Source organism: Lactuca virosa, chromosome 1 (assembly GCF_052849685.1).
Source record: "Lactuca virosa cultivar CGN04683 chromosome 1, Lactuca_virosa_CGN04683_v6, whole genome shotgun sequence".
In the NCBI taxonomy this organism is placed as follows: domain Eukaryota; kingdom Viridiplantae; phylum Streptophyta; class Magnoliopsida; order Asterales; family Asteraceae; genus Lactuca; species Lactuca virosa.
In genome coordinates this window covers 315,799,467-315,818,909 of record NC_136426.1, presented here as the reverse complement: position 1 = coordinate 315,818,909, position 19,443 = coordinate 315,799,467, and the positions used below count along the sequence as shown (strand labels likewise).

General features: G+C 37.6%; 2 protein-coding genes and 1 pseudogene across 4 annotated transcripts; 1 reads left to right on the top strand and 2 right to left on the bottom strand.

Annotated features, from left to right (window-relative positions):
- Positions 1-3,194: 3,194 nt before the first annotated feature.
- Positions 3,195-5,137, top strand: LOC145131096 (S-type anion channel SLAH4 pseudogene; annotated as a pseudogene).
- An 881-nt stretch (positions 5,138-6,018) lies between these two features.
- On the bottom strand, positions 6,019-9,002 carry LOC145167973 (peroxisomal membrane protein PMP22-like). The gene is made up of 7 exons (XM_079087191.1): positions 8,625-9,002; positions 8,264-8,362; positions 7,728-7,829; positions 7,550-7,625; positions 7,199-7,269; positions 6,740-6,825; positions 6,019-6,336 (listed from the first exon to the last, which is right to left on the bottom strand). Exons 1-7 carry the CDS (start codon positions 8,691-8,693, stop codon positions 6,282-6,284), a joined length of 558 nt encoding a protein of 185 aa, XP_078943317.1. The 5' UTR covers positions 8,694-9,002; the 3' UTR covers positions 6,019-6,281.
- Positions 9,003-12,131: 3,129 nt separating this feature from the next.
- On the bottom strand, positions 12,132-16,261 carry LOC145167989 (uncharacterized). 3 transcript variants are annotated; one of them, XM_079087192.1, is made up of 8 exons: positions 16,107-16,261; positions 15,276-15,352; positions 14,766-14,808; positions 14,635-14,662; positions 14,333-14,400; positions 14,194-14,249; positions 13,724-13,813; positions 12,132-13,062 (listed from the first exon to the last, which is right to left on the bottom strand). In XM_079087192.1, exons 2-8 carry the CDS (start codon positions 15,336-15,338, stop codon positions 12,910-12,912), a joined length of 501 nt encoding a protein of 166 aa, XP_078943318.1. In that variant the 5' UTR covers positions 15,339-15,352; positions 16,107-16,261; the 3' UTR covers positions 12,132-12,909. The 3 variants fall into 3 exon arrangements, with proteins under 3 accessions (XP_078943318.1, XP_078943319.1, XP_078943320.1); XM_079087193.1 differs by having other exon boundaries at positions 16,028-16,260; XM_079087194.1 differs by having other exon boundaries at positions 15,276-15,347; positions 16,107-16,260.
- Positions 16,262-19,443: the final 3,182 nt, after the last annotated feature.

The following is a 19,443-nucleotide window of genomic DNA, read 5'->3' as shown; positions in this document are numbered from 1 at the left end:
TGCTCTTTGTTCTTGCTTGCAATCAACGACATGATCTATCTCACCCTACACACTTAAGCTTTGTGTAACACCATAAATTTCCAACCAAATTTTTCATTTTTAAAACTCATAAATCTCATGTGTTATATTATCATATAAATAAAAACCATAAGTGTCTCAAAGATCATCATCATTCCCAATTAGAATCAAATCCCAAAATCCTCAACATGGTCCCGAACAAGTGTGTACAATCAAGCTGGAGCCTTCCCGCGATCCTCAGAAGTACCTGAAACACATAACACGGTAAGCACGAAGCTTAGTGAGTTCCCCAAAATACCACACACACAAATAATTAGCCACTCGAGGCTATAACTCTGTAAGACCCTCCGGTCAATGTGTCTCAGTGGGACCCTCCGGTCCCAACTCGGTAAACTCATAGCAACAATAATCAACTTAAATCACCAAGACATAATGCATATTATTACAATACACAGATAGCACATAAATTGCTCAATCACAACAAGATACCACTCATGGTAACTATAGTGAAAAGACTCACCTCGTAGTCAGCAAGTAATAAACATGTACTCGTAAATCCCGAACTAGCCTCCGCCTAACACATTTTATAAACATCTCTAATCAAAACCTCATTCTTACGTCACAAGTCTCTCTAACTCTTTTCCAACTCTTGGAATGGGTAAAAGTCCATTTTACCCCTCCACAATTTCTATTACTAATGTTGGTCAAGCTCTCAAGTCAACAATGGTCAATTCAGGTCAACAGTCCCAAATTGACATGACTTGCCGAGTGCACTCGAGTGACTCGCTGAGTCCAGTCGATTCTTCGCGTTCTTTGAAGTGATTCAGTTCGCTGATTTAACCCTAACTCACCGAGTAACAGCATCGACAGTTAAATCAGAAAACCCTAACTGACTCGTCGAGTCAGCCCCTTGACTCGGCGAGTCCATTCAGACTCTCACCTTAATCAGACGATTCCAAGGCAAGGAACCTACCCAAACTCTAGATCTATACTCCTAAGGCTCATCTATCACGTAAAGTCACATGCTTTACGTCCATGCATGGCATTAAGAGCTTGAAAAGCCAAATCTCACCTCATCAAGGGTTTTTTCACTCAATATCACTTAACATGGTTGAATAAAGCAGAGAGATCTGGATTCTAGGGACCTTACATGACCCAGATCTGAAGTCCATCTCTCTCTATGAGCATGAATCATTCAAGGTCCTCATCTTTGGGGAGAAGAAACTCTAGATTCCCACAAACAAAAGATCTACATGAAGAAATGAGAATGGTGAAGCTTAATACCTCATTTAGACGTTCTGGAGTGAAACCACCTCGGATCTAACAACACCTTCTTGTTCCTTGGCTTGCAATCCTTCCTTTCTCTTCACAAAATGCACCAAAAGCTCACAATTAGCTAAGCACTCTCTCTCACAGCTCAAGGGTCGTTTAGGGTTTGCTCTCAGGGAAGGGTAGCAGTAAATGAGGCTATAAGTGCCTTTAAATAGGCCACAGGCCCAAGAATTTAGGGTTTCCATCAACAGCGCTGACTCGGCGAGTCGACTCACAGACTCGTTGAGTCCGCTCATTAATCCACGTCATCAGTCGCGACTCTACACGACGAGTTGAGGCACCACTCGTCGAGTCACTCAACAAATCTCGAGTTAATGAATAAAATAATATACATGGGAATCCGGATGTTACACTTTGAATAGTTAGACGTGGAAAATGCCTAAAACTAAATCGAAATGAGTTGTTTTGGTGGTCAAATGATCTCAGAATATCGTTTGTCATATTTCCAACTATAGATGTGAGAGTAAGTTACATGCTGTAAAAAATTTGGAGCCAAATGGATCCCATATGTGCTCTCACATGCTACTATAGTGGGCATTGGGCAGCCACACTCTAGTGATTCGAGTGGGCTAAAGACTCAGCTTGGTTGAGTAGAAAGTTGTAAATCATCTATCTATTGTCTAATTTTCATTTTTTTTTCCGACTACTAGTCTTTATAACTTCATGATATGAACTCCGATGAACCTTAATATTTTTGGGTTAAATTTTTTGTAGCAAGGGCTTTCTATGGACATATTACAATTGAAGTTTGGACATTGGAATGTCATATTTTTTAAGTTCCAAAATAGGCTATTTAAGTTACATTGATTTTGGATTATACCGATAAATCCAATATAATATCCATTAGGTGCAATTTATGATAAGTTAACACTTAACACATATAATAGAAACGTATGATGATGAGACATAGAACGATCTCTTTCCCTTTTATATTTCAATCTCCCCATATAATTACCATGATATATCATATTTGTAAAAATCGATCCATCGTATTATCATTGAGACACTATTAATTGCGAGAATTGAAAAGAATCAAAGTATATCATCATCTTCAGCATAAATCCAATATAATATACCTACAACTCGGATAATATCTTCATTAGAAATTATGTATGGCATTCGAGACAGAGAACATTGACTGTTTTCTGTTGAAAAAGAAAAGGTTACAAATTGATTACAATTTAACTGAAATATTTAACCTAACTAATTAAGGGGGTGTTTGGCTTATCTTTTTGAGAGCCAAAAGTTCTTTTTGGAAAAGATAAAATACAAAAGATGTTTGGTAAAAGCATTTTAAAAACAACTTTTTGATTTTTGATATAAGGAAAACTGACTTTTTGGAAAAGTCAGGAAATCCTGACTTTTTGTAACTTTTGCCAAAAGGACTTTTGGCTCCCAAAAAGATAAGCCAAACACCCCCTAAGACTAAATATAGAATCTACCGTAATTAATATAAAGTAACCACAAAATATATGCTATTACCCAAACATTAGCTAACAATATCCAGAATAATATGTAAAAATTGATTTGTTATAATTAAACTAACATCTATGGTTTATCAAATTTCAATTTTAGTTTTGCATGGATACACATCCCAACATCCAGGTAACATGATTAAGACACGATTCTCATTAACAAGTTTGATTCATGGGAAACATCTTCCAATTCTATAATCACAATCTGAAACTGAATTCCATAAGAGTTTTTAACTTCTAATCACGTTGTGCTTTGAGCACATTCTTGAGACAGATGTCTGCATGCATGGAAGCCACCAGATGATGATCTTAATGGGAAATCATCTCCCCTCATTAAATGCACATCGCATCCTCATACAACATACAACAATGGTGGATCAGAGGAAACTAGAATCTGTAATCGACTGCCACACCACCGTAAGCCACCATCAACAGCCAGTCATTATGGAAAATAACCAAGAACAACCCTCAACGGAAGATTCAAACAGATTGCATTCATCCATAATAATCAAGATCAATGCTGGCTACTTCAGGATATGCATATCTGCTGGTGCCCAAGCTTTACTTTGGAAAAGTATAAACCAACACCACCGGACCTCAAACCTCCACACCATTATCGCCACCACCTCCACAGTCTTCTGGTGCCTAACGCTATGCACCCTCGTGTCTCTCTCTCTTCTCTACATAATGAGATGCATTTTCCACTTTGACCTCGTGAAAGCCGAATGTCGTCACCATGTAGGCATGAATTATTTGTTTGCACCTTCGATTTCATGGCTTCTGTTACTTGAGTCCACCCCTTTGTTCATTTTCCCAGATAAGCACGCATATGGATACATATGGTGGTTGCTAATCGTTCCATTGTTGGCTCTTGATGTTAAGGTCTATGGGCAGTGGTTCACGGCTGAGAAGCGGTTTCTCTCTATCATGGCTAACCCTACGATCCAAATATCTGTAATAGGGAACTTGGTAGCATCGTTATCATCCCATGTAGCAGATGAGACAAGATGGAAGGAAATTCGGATTTGTCTGTTTACATTTGGGATGATACATTATGTAGTGGTGTTCATCACGCTTTACCAGAGGTTATCAGGGAGTAATCATATCCCGTCTAATCTCAGACCTGTTTTCTTCCTCTTTGTAGCCACACCGAGCATGGCTACATTAGCTTGGGAATCCATTAATGGAAGCTTTGATATCATTTGCAAGATGCTCTTTTTTCTATCACTCTTTCTATTTGTATCTTTGGTATGCTCATTTCCTTCTTTTGTAGCTGATTTAGAATCATATAAGCCCAATTTATTATAGACATGACAAAACATGACATACATTATATTATATTTGGTGTGCATTGGACTTGCCATCCATCTCTCGTTTGTGCAAAAGACCAAAATACCCACCTCATCTAATCATCGAAATTAGCTCTACAAAAGCTTGTTTCACTTCCTTTCCCTCCCATCTTGTGTTACATACTCAACCATAAAGTCTAGAAAGTGCAACTTCGACCCATTTATCTAAATATCTGTGGATTTGAGTTATACTTTGGCTAAATGCAAGACATAACATGCTTTCATTTGTTTATGCATTATAATATCCTACGTTCATTTTGTCAGTTACGATATTCTACTTTTGATTTTTTTTTTCTTATTAAAGCATTGCACTTTGAAAAATCTATCCAGTTATAACATTATACTTTTAATATTTTTATTAACCAACTATAACAGCAAAAATTGTTTTGTATACACATGACATTGGCATAATATTGGTATTTTTTAAAATGCAATGCAATAATTAGAAGAAATAAAAAGTTTGTTGCTATACTTGATGAAAGTATAATTACTATTTCTCTCATTTAGTCCTATATTTTATCTCTAACCACTCTCAAAAATTGCCTTAAGAAGATTGAAATCGTTACATTCCTAAATCGTTTTATTAAAAAAAAATGTTGGAATATTTTGACTTGTTAACCAATCTGTAAATTTTATCACATCTAACTATGCATGGATAATTTGAGCCTAATTAAATTTGGTGTTTTGCAGACAAGTCGACCATTGCTTTTTAAGAAATCGATGAGAAGGTTCAGTGTGGCATGGTGGGCATTCTCATTCCCACTCACTTTCCTTGCTCTTGCCTCAATAGCGTATGCTCAACAGGTGAAGGGTAAGGCAGCAATCGGATTGGCAATCCTTTTATCGGCAATTTCGGTTCTTGTGTTCATCTCTTTGCTTGTTTGTTCTATATTGAAGATCCATTTGCTTGTTCACAAACCAACCCTTATTTTCACCACTAGTTTAGGGTCTACAAATGTGTAATGTTTCATAATCCTTGTAATATATCTTTTGTGTGTGTTAACTAAATCTTGAATAATGTGTTATGTATTTAAAAACTTTTAATCCCCACGTCATATATAACAATTGGTTCAAAAGTGGTATCCTTATAAAATTGAATTGCCAAGAGGTGGAATCTCAGCAGTCAGCAGTGTGGGGCCACGTACAGTGGCCTCCTTGTGGGCACCACGCTCATATGTTAACGACTGTTATGTGCATTTCACATGATTCTCGTGGATGTGACGATGTGGGTTGGTGTATGGATTTTTGGAAGAACCTTTTTAAAAAAATTTAAACTAATCTATATGAAACTAAGTAGATTTAAACATGTAAAAATATTAGTTAAAAACGAAACGACTCGAACATATCATGATATTAATGTTCTATGAACAATAGATGGATCGATTTATTTTATTTTTTTGTAGATCGCAAAACGATGGGTTTGAGTCTTATATACATTTATTTTTATCATGGACTTGTACAATATATTATTATTGTGTTAGGAAAAAAGGTTCAAATGGTTTTATAAAATACAAAAGAAAAACATGTCCCATTAATAATATATGTAACGACTCATTTTGACGTAGATATGACTTGAGCTAGTTAGTAGTTAGCCATAACTACCAAGGTTGTGTTTGGCACATATAATTTTGATTATTTTTTGACCTTATTAAATTTAGTATTTTCTAAAACCACAAAAGTAACTTATAAACTAGCTTTTTATAAGCTATTTTTTATAGTTTATTGATATCAGCTAGGGTGCAAACACAGCATAAACTACTTGAGATAAAGTTGTTCTTGTATTGGATTAAGTATTATCTACTACATTAAGTCATAAATAAAGAGCACCTAACAAGATTACCAACTTATCCAACACATAACATGTAACCATATCATTGATTCTAAATTTCTAATTAGTCGCTGTTATAATAATACATAGACAATTACAACCCAACCTTTAAAAACAAGATAAAAGGCAAAGGAACATAAACCCATCTTGCTGTTTTTGCATATCTGAATAAAAACATCGAAAACAGTAAAAACATACCTTTAATAACATTTTAAACTAAATAAGAGCCAATTCTTGCAGCAGCAGAAGAAATTATTTGAGAAGTTCCTTTCAAATTGCCTAATCTTTTTTAATTGTCAATACTGATCTTGCTCTTAGATTCAAGAATATACCCCTACAAATTCGGAAGAGAAAAACCAAATTCTTATGAACAAATTTAAATAAAAAGGTTAGAAAATAGCAATTTATATTCATTGACTTGTTCATCACAACATCCTACTTTGAAAAATCTACCCAAATTTTAGCCATGTCATCCATGTAAATTGGGTCGATTTTTCAAAGTATAATGTCCTAATAAGAAAAGAAAAAATCAAAAGTACAATGATGTAATTGAGTAAAATTGTCAAACTAGAATGCCTTTTGATAAGAAAACAAAATATGAAAGTACAACCACATTAATAAATGAAAATAATTGAGTAGAACTTTATTTAGTAAACATGACAATTTTAGATCATTTTAAAATAATTTGAATTATAATGACTTATTCTTGATTCTTTTTGTAAAATGAATAAACATACCATAACATTGCAACAAAGCTTTGGACAATGACACGGAATTGCAGCGGCACGTGGCGGTGGTTTATCCACCCGATTACTGGCCAGAACTGCACACATTTGTTAATAAATATTATTCACTTGTTACAGAATATTCAAAATTGATAATAATAATAATAATAATAATAATAATGCAAGAAATAGCAACATACTTTCATTGATTTATGTACTATAGCATCGGGTATCATAATTTTATTTTTCCTACTACAACATTATACTTTTTTAAGAAAATCTACCCAATTATATACAGAGTAATTTTCACTGCTGTAATTGGGTAGATTTTTCAAAGCACAATGTCCTAATTAATGTTGTTATAGAAAGAAATGAAAATAGGATGTTATAAAACAAATTGCTATTTCTTTAAAAGATTTATACAGCAGAAATTTATAAAATTATGAGTAAAAACTGAAATTATGGATTTACCGTCCATGCTGCATATTGTACTGTGGGGTATTCCTTCTTGATTTTAGATTTCACTTGGATCCATGATCTTCCTGAATATATATACATGACCATAAATTATTATATGACTTTAAAGTTGAAAAAAGATATGAACTTTAAAATGGTTAAATGCAAGTAAAACTTATTTACTGATTATATACAAAAACTTATTTCTATCTTTAATCATGATTTTGATTTTTCAAAACAAAATAGTAACTTTCATATCGTACATCCAGACACCCCCCTTAGCATTAAACCAATTCATAATCGTTTATCTACTAAAATAATTCTAGTCAACATATTTATTAAAACAAGGAATCAAAAAGACCTTACCCTCGATAACAAGCCCATAGTAAAGCATAAAAATCAAGTTGTTCCATGGAGAAGATGTCACTTGTTCAAGCAACACCTACAAATATATAGATTAAATCGCGAATGAGGTGTCATATAATTGGGTTGTAAGATTGTAAATTTCCATTATTATCCTTATTATCAAAGGTTCGTAGGATACCTTCTTGGCAACTGTTGTCGAGTCTTTTTTGCCCTTGAACAACTTATCCAACAATAAGTGGTAGAAATGCCCAAATGGTCCAAGATATGCACACCCAAAAAGCTGCAAACACTCCCGCATTAATATTCTATACTGATTCTTATATAAATATATATATTTGACTGGTGCTTTTTCATTTATTGCAGAGAGAATAAGTTATGTGACTTTCCCGTTTAAGTCCTGACTTTTTACAAATTTTTACAAATATGACCTCGTTTTACCTTTTCCTTCCATTTCACAATAATTTTCACAAATCTTTCTTAAACATCATTATAATCTATGTTAAAAATGGACTCGATGTGGGTAAAGGATTAGATTGTGTAATTCATTTTGATATCCCAAGAATTCTGACAAATAAACAACTAAAAACTTGAATGTTTTAAAGTCAACGGAATGACTTCAAGAACTCAATGTAAAAAAACACTAGAACAAATTTGAATTCATTACACCAAATATAAAGTCAATTCAACTTAAGATGAAAAATAATCAGATCATACCACTTTGAGAAGAAGTCGACGGATTTGCAATTTCTGGATGCCTGTGAGCTTTTGAGACACGATATCGCTGATCGCCGACAAGACTCCGGCCGTCAAAGCCTTTAATATGACAAATTTTCAGTAACAAAAGAATACCTAATTCATCGCTAATCAAGAAACACATAACCCAGTTCGGAAACTAATCTCAATTCCAAAAAGAACAAAACCCAATTAATGATTTTACTAAAAACCACAAAATCAAACTAAAAGCAGTTCAAAGTTAAATTCATGGAAGAAACCCCCAGTTCATGATTCAACAATAAAACAAAACCCAATTCGTGAATTCGAAAAACAATAATAGGAAATCGAGAAGAGACAGTACCTTTGTTCTTAAAGGATGCTGTTGCAGCTGAAGCAAGTACTGTTGAAGCCCTTTCTTCGCAATCGACATTTTTGAGGATTTGTCGTTAAGATTCTTCTCAGTCGCTGTGTTCTTTGATTTTAAAGTCGTCTGGTGTGTGTATTGGACCTATAAATCATCGAATTTTCGTAGTTGCTTCACTAATTCTGAATAAATTAATATGGTGTTAGATCGTAACTACCACGGATATTCTTTTCCCATTTTGTCCCTTTTACCGAACCTTTACAGGCACTCACACAAGAGTGCAGGGGCTAAGGGGAAGGGGCTGCCGTAGCTACCTTTCTTGAATCGGTCAAGAATCTTTAGTCTTGTTTCTACAATAGCGTCAAACCATGTAAAGATTTTCGTAGCAACCGTTTATGTAATGGTTAAGTTTGAGTTTAGAGTGCTTTTAGACATCTCCAGCCATCTTATTTTTTTCTTTACAAAAATGAAATAAAAAATAAGATAAATAATGTTTTAATCTTTAACCTTATTTCATTCTTAATTTTATTTTTTACCCCCAAAAAATATATTTTTAATATATATTTTTTTTTAACTTATATTAAAATGAAGATGGACTCGACGGGTTCAAGGACGAACTCGATGGGTCGGTTGAAGATAGTCTGATATGTTGTTGAAGGCGAACTCGTCGAGCTCTTGCTAGACTCGACGAGTAGGGACGGGATTATGGCATTTTGTGGACATGGTGACTTGGCGAGTTGGCGGACCAACTCGGCGAGTCGAGTCAACCAGATGTTGACTTTGACCAAGGTTTTGGCATTGACTTTGACTTGGACTTGAGTGACCCTTGTAAGGGTTATGAGTATGAATTGATAAATTAAAAAAGATGTTGTGTAGGGATCGAGGAGTCGAGAAGAGTTGATTTCCGTACCAAGGACAGTGCAGACACTACACGACATTGAGGTGAGTTACCTTCTAGTAGAAATGGGTCTAAGGCACCAAGGTCGATCCACTAGTAGTTGATTACAGTTGAGATGATTGTCTTTGTGATAATTGTCTGGTTTGCTATTACTTGATATGTTCTATGTGCAAGTATGATATGTTCTATGTGATAGTGGTAGTAGGAGGGGAATAGTCCCCCGATTCGGTCGTTAGGACCGAAGGGTAGGTCGGACACCCCAGATATGTCTGACAGCATGATCATGATATGTTATTATGTGATAGTAGTAGGGGTGAAATAGTCCCCGTGACCGGGTGAGATAGACCGGAGGGTAGGCAGGCACCCCAGAATGGCCTGACATGGGTAGGTCAGCACCCCAGAATGGCTTGACATGGGTAGGTCAGTACCTCAGAATGGCTTGACACGGGTAGGTCGGGCACCCCAGAATTGCCAGGCAGTATGTATGTTGAATGATACGTGGTATGATAGGGGAACTCACTAAGCTTTGTGCTTACGGTTTTCAGATTTGGTTTCAGGTACCTCTTCATCTAAAGGGAAGGAGCCGGCAGGATAGCAGCGCATCGCACACACATGATTCCGCATTTGAGAACCCTGGGATTGTACTCTGACATTATACTATTTGACATGATGGTTTTGAAACATGTAACTTTGGTTTTTGTGGTTTGATGTGATATCAGTAATGTTTTGCTCAAACAGTTTTACAAGTATTATAATTGAAAACAAAAATTTTCGGTCTCGATTTTTGGGATGTTACAAGTTGGTATCAGAGCCTTGGTTTGAGGGATTCGGGCACACCTTCGGGAGTGTCTGGACTCAAATCGAGGGCTTGAAAGGATTTTTACAAGAAAAATGGTTTTCTAAAATTTAAATATGAGGAGTTTTGAGAAAGAACAAGGTGTGTGATGCGTGCGACCGACCGAGCTCAAGTAAGTTTTCCCCAAGATACCCATACATGATATGTTATGTTATATGATATGATTATGAGAGCTGCATGCTAGAATAGGGCTAAGGATCTAGGAAGGATGCCTTATATGACTGTTGCGTGAACTTATTGAGCTGTATGCTAGGGCTGTTTAGTCATTAGTATGATAGCCTGATTAGGTTATGTTTGATTTGGTTACTTGATGCACGAATGTTGTTTGCTTTGTGCTTATAGGGGTTCTAGCTAGTTTTAACCAAAATTGTAAGTGAATATGTAATAGTATTGGCAAGCTAGTTAGGGAAGGATGGTAGGGACTCCTTGTGCATCTGATGGCGGAGAGTAGGTCGGAGAGTGCCCTGGGTCAAGCCTAGGATGAGATTAGTTAAGAAGGCAGTATTGGTAGAAGGGACTTGGTGAAGTTGAAGCAATCCTTGAGGAAAGTACGGATTGATGTGGAAGGTAGTATGGGCCCGTACTACTGAAAGCAGAGGATCCGTACTCGAGTCAAGGAGGGTTGAGGCAGAATCAGGGAACTTGGAAAGTGTGGGACCTCTCGAGAGTATGTATGACCCTGACGTTTATATGTTTTATTTCAGAATGGTGGTTACGCGTCACGGGGTGGGAGGTTCAGGGTCTGGATCAGGTTCAGGATCAGGCTCAGGTGCGTGATCCGAGCAGGTTGATGATGGGCTACGCGAGTTCATCGCGTCTGAGATCACGAGAGGTATCCTTGAGGCGACCCCGGTCATTTTCGGGTCTATCAAGGAAGGGATCATTGAGCTGATGGAGGATCGCCTCCGGACATTCAGGAGTGACTCGGCGTCCAGCCATTCCGGGACGCGCACACTGTCCTTCAAGGACTTCAGGGGGAATGGTGCGCCAGACTTTCACGGGGTGAAGGACCCCATTGCTGCCAGGAAATGGATCGCAAACATCGAGTATGCGCAGTTGATGAGCTTCTGCCCGGAGGGGTCAAAGGTCCGCTTTGCTGCGGGTTGTTTGAGAGACAGAGCTAGGGATTGGTGGGAGTCAGTTGGTGACTCACTGGGAGCCCCAGCCATCGAGGCGATGACTTGGTCGAACTTTGTGACCAAGTTCAGGGTTGAGTTTGTGTCAGCTGTGGAGCTTCAGCAGCTGGCCAGGGAGTTTCTTGATATGAGACATACTACGGAGACGGTGGAGGAGATCACCGCCAAGTTCCGAGAGAGGGCTTTGTTGGTACCACAGTATGCGGGGAATGAGGAGATGTGGAAGACCCGCTATCATGACTTGTTGAGGGCTGACATTCGAGAGCATGTCGGCTACTCAACATGCCCGACCCTGTAGTCCATGATTGCCAAGGCGAGGGAGAGGGAGATTGATTTGGAGCACCTCAGGAAGAGGAAGGCAGAGGCGGAGCAGGTTACTGGGGTTTCGGGGAAGAAACCCAAGGGATCCGACCCTAGGTCGAAGGGCCAGCCGGGCCAGAGCCGCTGCAGGAAATACGACAAGCCGCATGAGGGAGCTTGTAGAGCGGGATCATCAGGCTGCTACAAGTGCGGCAAGACGGGGCACTTTAGCAGGGATTGTACTGCCCCTGTGTCACAACTAGGAATTTTGATGCTTTGTAACAACATTAATTATACCAACTGCAAACCAACAATGTGAAAGCATGCATGATGCTTATTCAATAACAACAAAACTTCAATCAAACACTTTATACAAGCACTGCAAATAGCCAACAAAGAATTGGAACCCTAGAAATCCCGGTTTAAGTCCATTATGGACTAGGATTTCCTTATTGGGCCTAATGGACCAACAAGCTTCCAATTTGACTATTTTAGGCTTAGAATAACTCCTATATGGACTTTATTTGGGCCCACTTCCATTTATTTTAACATGGTGGGCCATAATGGGCCTAGAATGAAATAAAATACCTTAAAGGGGCCATAACGAATCTAATTAACTTGAAAAGGCCATAAGACTCATTCTTGGATGTAAATTGGGCCCATATTTAGGACTTAAGCACAAAAAGCCCAATTTCTTTTCTTCCTTCTTCTCTTCTCGGCCCAACTACTCAAATGGAGGAAGAGTTGACTTCCTACTTGCCACCTCACATTTACCCATTGGAAACCCATGCAAAATCCCATGTTTCCATGCATGTCAACTCAAATGTCTCTCTCTTCTTCTCTCCTTTCTATCCTCGACCGAGACACACACCCACACACACATTTCATCCAACTTTTTGAAACAAACTCTCTCAAGAATATCTTCACTCCTCTTCATCAAATTTTCGAGATTTAAGAGCTTTTCAAGGAGGTTATTCCACAAAATTCATCATCTTAGGTAAGTTCATGCTTGGATCCATGATCTAGATTCTTTGTTTTATCAAAAATCTCTTCTTAACTCATTTGAACTCATGATCACCATCTTAGAAACCTCTAAGTTCGAGATCTTCCAAGAAGGCTTGCTAGGATCTCATGGTGAACATAATCCGCCAAAATCTCTTCAATTCCATTGTTTATATGCCAAAACAGAGCAAGATTTGGTACGAAAGTTGAAGTCGCTGTTGAACCCAACCCTAGTTTAGCCGCCTGCAAAAAAAACAAAATCCAAACTCTAAAATAAAATGAAAGATGAAGATAGGGGGCAAAATAGTCAATTTACTTTAGGCTTGACATCCCAATTTTAACGCCCTCCAAGTCAAGGACCAAAAGTGCAATGAAACTACACTTTAGGGACTACCCATGCAAAAAAGTCAAAACATATAGACTGAATCCATAACTTTGGTTGGTTCTACATGATTCCACTATATTGCCCTTTATCAAAGAGTGTTTCAATTCAAGTATTTAACATAAATAAAAGGCCGGAAAAAAAAAACAAAAAAAAAAAAAAAAAACAACAACATTACTACTTTCACCACTTTATCATTATACTTTTATTGAGTGTTTAAAAACATAGCCTACTTTCACTAGTCTATCAACTTGGACATTGAACTATTATTATAATAATAATAATAACTTAATCACTACAGAAAATAGTTAAACGGGTAAAATCAATAAAATGGTGAAAGTATGTTGTCCTTTTCTCTATTCTGCCCTGTGCGGATAAAAGATTTCCTAAAACCATGTACCCATCAAATCATTGCAATTCAATGTAAGGAGTAAGAAATTTACATTTATTGATATAATTTTAAATTACACTAATCAATGAAATGATATTTTAAATGGTAACAAAAGGATTTAAGTGGTTTACCTGTGGAGCATTTACAATGGGAGCAGTTAAAACACTTCCAACCACAGCACCAGATGCAGTAAAATAACCAGGGGCCTTGTGTGCCATTACCTGTGTAGGATTTACAATTATAAATTTACTTTTATTTATGTAGTCTTAAACAACACTAATCTTTTTTTTTTCTTTTAATTTCCAACTTTAATTAAATTAATTTTGTTATTATTAGTTCAAAAAGTAACTAAACATATTTTTTTATTTATGATTTCTATTTTAAAATTTTATAGTATGTTGATCAATTTAATTTTTTGTTTTTGCAAACAAATTGTTCTAGTGAAATATAATTCCTATTCACTAATTCTTGTATACATACAATATTTTTATATGTACCTTGCTATTAGCCTATTATAGGAAGAAATGAAAGTAACATGAGAAAACTAACACATCAATGGAAGTACATTTGCTATTCTTTTTGATATAGCACTGTTAAATACCTTATCTGTTTGAATTTGGGCAATTGGTTCACTGATATCACCACAAACTGTGGGCCCTGTTTGCAATATGAAAGAAAATATATAAAGAATTGCATGGATCATTATAATAAAAATTGTTGACACAATCAAAGAAGCATACCACTGTGTGAAGAAAAAGATCTAACCCATTTTGGGGTTAGAAAATCAGTTTTAAACGATGATACGTCCCTGTGCCACATAAATTGTTGTAAAGAAATGATAAGTTTTAGCATTAATTCAACAAGACTAATGAACAATGAAGAGCTAAATGCAAGAAATAGCAATGAACTTGCATATTTAACATAATGAAAAAGGCATTACCATTTCTTGCGTTTAGCCAATGATGTAAAAAAAAAATTTCAAAAGTGCATTGCTATTTCTTGCATTTAGCAGCCCAGAGAGAAAAAAGAGTGTTTATTTTACCTTAAGGCTTTTGAATAAACAGGAGCACCTGTAATAGTGTAAGACATACATCATTTAGTGATAAGTTAAAACATTTGTGATTTTTAAGTGTGATAACAGAGACACTCTTATGTAGGAGAATGCATGCATACCTTGATGAATTTCAGGTACTAGTTTTGATCCTCTTCCAAATGCCTACCACAATTGCAAAATATATATATAGCAACAAGTAATCTCATAGGAAAGATTTGAATAGCATACAAACTCTAAATTTAAAACTAAATTTAGCTCTAACAAGATGGATGAATACAAGAAATAGTAATGCACTTTTGTTCCATTGTTGTGAAATTTAGTGACATAGTCCCTTAGATTTAAATATATAGTTCTTCAACAATAAAAGCAAACCTTGTAAAGTGTCAATTCTCAAAAAAAAGCAAAGAACTACATATGTATGTTTATCATCTAGACAATGTGACCATTGAACTTCTTCAAGCACTAGTGAGACTATTTGACATAAGATGTGTAAAGCCTGTGCCCCTTGTATATACTAGCATCATCATTAGTTTTAATAATTATGTCTCCCTTTAACCAATTTAAAGACTAAAAAGTGTATAAAGCATATGTAAGCTAAAACACAATATATTATGTTAAAGTATACATACATTATTAGCCACTGCAGATGAGCACAGAGACAAAGCCTTCCGCCTGATAGTTCCACTCATCATCCTTATAATCTTCCCTACATAATATGAAGCATGCAGCATCAATATAAGCCAAAATGTTATGTGGGTATAAGTTCTCAAAATTAACTCCCCTCCCAAACAGAAGAAAAGAGAATCAAAACCAAATAGAAGTTATGACTGCCTAGAAAAACAGGAATTCAACTTGGAACAATCAATGATTTGTTTTTGGACTTTAAAACTTAGGTGATTTCAAGCTTTTTGTTACAAAAGATGAAAACCAAATTAAATCTTATAACACGTCTTTCCGAAAACTGTTTTCAAACAATACGAAGCAGTTATATCAGATCAATTTTGTATTTTGAATGTACCGATTTGGGGTTTGAAACATCAGCAGTCTAGATTATCCTAATTTGAAATATATTTAAGCTATATATTGATTGAATAGTCCTAATGGGGTATTAGTTACGATTAATGATCAAATGACTTTTTAGTATGATTTATGCAATCAAAAAGAGCTACGGAGCTGTAGAAACAACAAATACGAAATGAGGATTTTTTTTTTTTGACAAAATATAGTTACCCTAGAATGATCTTTAGGACGATATGTATCAAGACCTAGATTCGATATCCGATTCACAGTGGACTACCGAGAATAGAGAAATTAAGACTACAAAAAAAGAGAAATCAAGAATGTTCGTCTAATCTAAACAGCAAAGAAAAAAAAACCATACCGATTTGCTTGCAGTCGAAGAAGGAATACCGAGAAAGAAAAAGGATTAGCGAGGAGAAACGCAAAGAAAAATAGCGTACCGATTAGCTTGGTGTCGCAGAAGGAAGGTTGGTGACGATTTGATTGCAGTCGATTGCGATGGTTGAAGGCGACGAATGTGGGTGCTGATCTGCTTGGGTGTCGAAGAAGTGAGAATTAGAAGAAAAAATAGCCTGTTCAGAGTTGTTCAAATCGCTGATTCGGACAGAGGGTAATAAACGGTTCAGAGTTCTTTTACCTCCTTCCCAAAAAATGGGATGGCAAAAAAACCCGAACCCGACCGGAAAACCCGATTCCCGAAGATTTTGGGCTGGGCCGGGTCGGGTCGAGCTTATCGGGTAACGGGTCGGGTATCGGGTATTTATTTCAGGTTCGGGACAGGGAGTGGGGTATGCGTGCCTCGACCCGACTCGCCCCGAATATATATATATATATATATATATATATATATATATATATATATATATATATATATATATATATATAATTACATTTAAGCCCCTCAGATACTCTAACCCTAAAATCACGTTACCACTTATCGATTTCTATTTCCCTTCTACCTTCTCTAATCTCTTCCAGCCGACATCATAAGACTCGAAGGCCTGATTCCTAAGCTCGTTCCGTTTCATCGAAGACTCGAAATCGAATTGTAACACCCAGAATCAGAAAGGCCAAGAAAGGAAAGGAAACCCTAAGTCAAAAGGGGGTCAACTCGTCGAGTCCAAGGAAGAACTCGACGAGTCGGAGCGGGATCCGTGTGCAAGATTAAGTGACCGACTCGACGAGTCGGAGAGTGGACTCGGCGAGTCTGGTCTGGGTTGGGAAAGCCCTAATTCCGGGACTTGGTACCCTATTTAAGCATCTTATTCTCTTCCCTAGGGTTCATTACAGCCTCTCTCGTCCAGAACCCCAAAACCCTAGCCACCCAACTTCATTTTTGGAGCTTTTGGTGAAGATTAAGGTCCATTGGAGTGGATTTTGAAGGCTTGGAAGAAAGGAGCAAGGAAGGAAGTGTAGATCCAGCCTTCACATCGATTTGGCAACTATTAGAAGGTAAAAAGTCTGGACCTTGAGCTTTCAATTGATAGATCCCCTTTCTAGCTTGCTTTTGGTCACATTTGGATCATTTCCAAGGTGAATCCGAGTATTAAACCCTTGAGGATGGTTTGGACAATAGATCTGGACACTCTTGAGCTTTAGAAGCTCAAAGTTGTTGGCTTTATCCAGCTAAGGTCCCATTTCATGACCTAGGTCTTCATTGAAGCTTGGATTAAGTGTTTTAGCCCCATAACACCTTGCATGCACGTAAAGTTAGCAACTTTACGTGCAATGCTAGCATAAGGAGTCCAGATCTATGAGTTGGAGGTGTTGGGATGGTCTGTAATCGACAAAATAGAGATGCCACAAGATGGACTCGGCGAGTCAGTTCATGGACTCGGCGAGTCAGGTCACAAACCCAAACCCTTCTGTTTATGATTCGGATCAGTGAGTGGAGTTAGTAAAGGATTCAGCCAGACTGGGTCCGTAATGGACATGAAGATCATAGTACTCGACGAGTTCGAGGAGGAACTCGGCGAGTCCAAGACAATCTCCTTAGTTATGAATATGAACTCGACGAGTTGTTCATACAACTCGGCGAGTCATGGTCTAGACATTCATACGATGATGATGAACTCGACGAGTTCAAGGATGAACTCGGCGAGTCGGTGGAAGATGGTCCCGAAGTGTTAGTGAAGGAGAACCCGTCGATTTCTCGCTAGACTCGACGAGTGGAGTCGGGGTTGTTTGGGATTTGAGGAGCATGGACTCGGCGAGTTGGTAGAACAACTCGGTGAGTCGAGTCAACTGGAAGGTTGACTTTGACTGGGACTTTGACCTTGAGAAGGACTTGACCAGAGTTGACCTAGTTGACTTCTGGAGGGCAGTTAGGCTAATTGTTATTGTTGGTATTGGTAGCTCGGGGAGCTAGAGGAGCAGCGGTTCAGAGAGTTGTCGGAACAGCAGCCAGAGGGTTATCAGCAACTTCAGCAGTTTGAGGTGAGTTTCCCTTTGTGTGAATGGGTCTACGGCCACAATGCCGACCCATGTAGTTGTGAGTAGGAAGACCCGGGGGTTAGCCCTAGGCACTGTTGCTAGTATGATATTCAGGACCAAGGTCCAATGTCGGGCGGGTGCCCAAGGAATGGTTTGCATGATAGAGTATACTTGTTGTCTGTGTGATACTTGTATGTGCCTGGTAGGGGGTGAGTGTGGGCGAGGGCCCATATCTCACTATTAGCAGAGTATGGATGGGGTTCCATATCTCATCAATAGCCAAGCAGGAGCGAGGCCCAAGTTAGGAAGGGAGTGAGTGTGGGTCGGGCCCGTATCTCACTATCAGTAGGAGTGTGGATGGGGTTCCATGACTCATCAGTAGCAGGACAGGGGCGGGGCCCAAGACAGGCGAGGCCTTAGTACATGAATACATCAGAGTAGTTATGGTTTATGTGTTATGCGATATGTTATATGTTTGTATATGTTTAGCGGGCGGGGCCCAGAGACAGGCAGGGCCTAAGAGAAACAGATCTGTACACCGAGCGGGGCTCGAATCCAGGCGGGGCCTGGAGCAGGCGGGGCCTGTTGTAGCGGGCGAGGCCCAGTATTTACAGTATGCAGTTATGTGTATGGTATGTGGTAGGGTGGGGAAATCACTAAGCTTCGTGCTTACGGTTTTCAGTTTTGGTTTCACGTATTTCCAATAGCGGAATGAAGAGCTCGGGATGATCGCATGGCACACACCATTGTTTAGTCAGCCTGGGATGTTTACTCTGATAAAATGAATAAGTGTTTTGGAAAAGATACTCTGATTTGTCATATATCCTCTTTTTGTATGTTTGAATGACTTAATGTTATGGATTAGTAATGTTTTAAAAGAAATTTTTGGTCATGATTCTTGGGACGTTACACGAATCCAGTTGCCTCCGTGCCTCGTTGCACTCATCTATCACCCATGTCCCCTCGCAGCCTCTCTAGTCGATCGTTCATCATTGCCTCATTAATTTTCATCACCATCGTTTGGAGAATCGGCAATTGCAGACTCAAAATCGAAGGCTCGAAGTACATCTGTTCGACACAATCTAAATCCAGGTAAGAATAAGTTCCAAATCCATTTAAGATTTAATGATGCTTCTGATTATTTGATGATTTCGAATCTGATTTCAAATTGATTTTTTATTATGTTAAATTGAATTCTGATTTTTGATTATCTGTTCGACACACCTGTTCTGTTTCTGTTTAAGATGATTTCGAATATGGTTTATGAATTATTTTTTATTATGCTGAAGCGAATTCTGATTTTCTGATGGATTTGAGCTGATTTGAAGTTATTATTTGTACCGA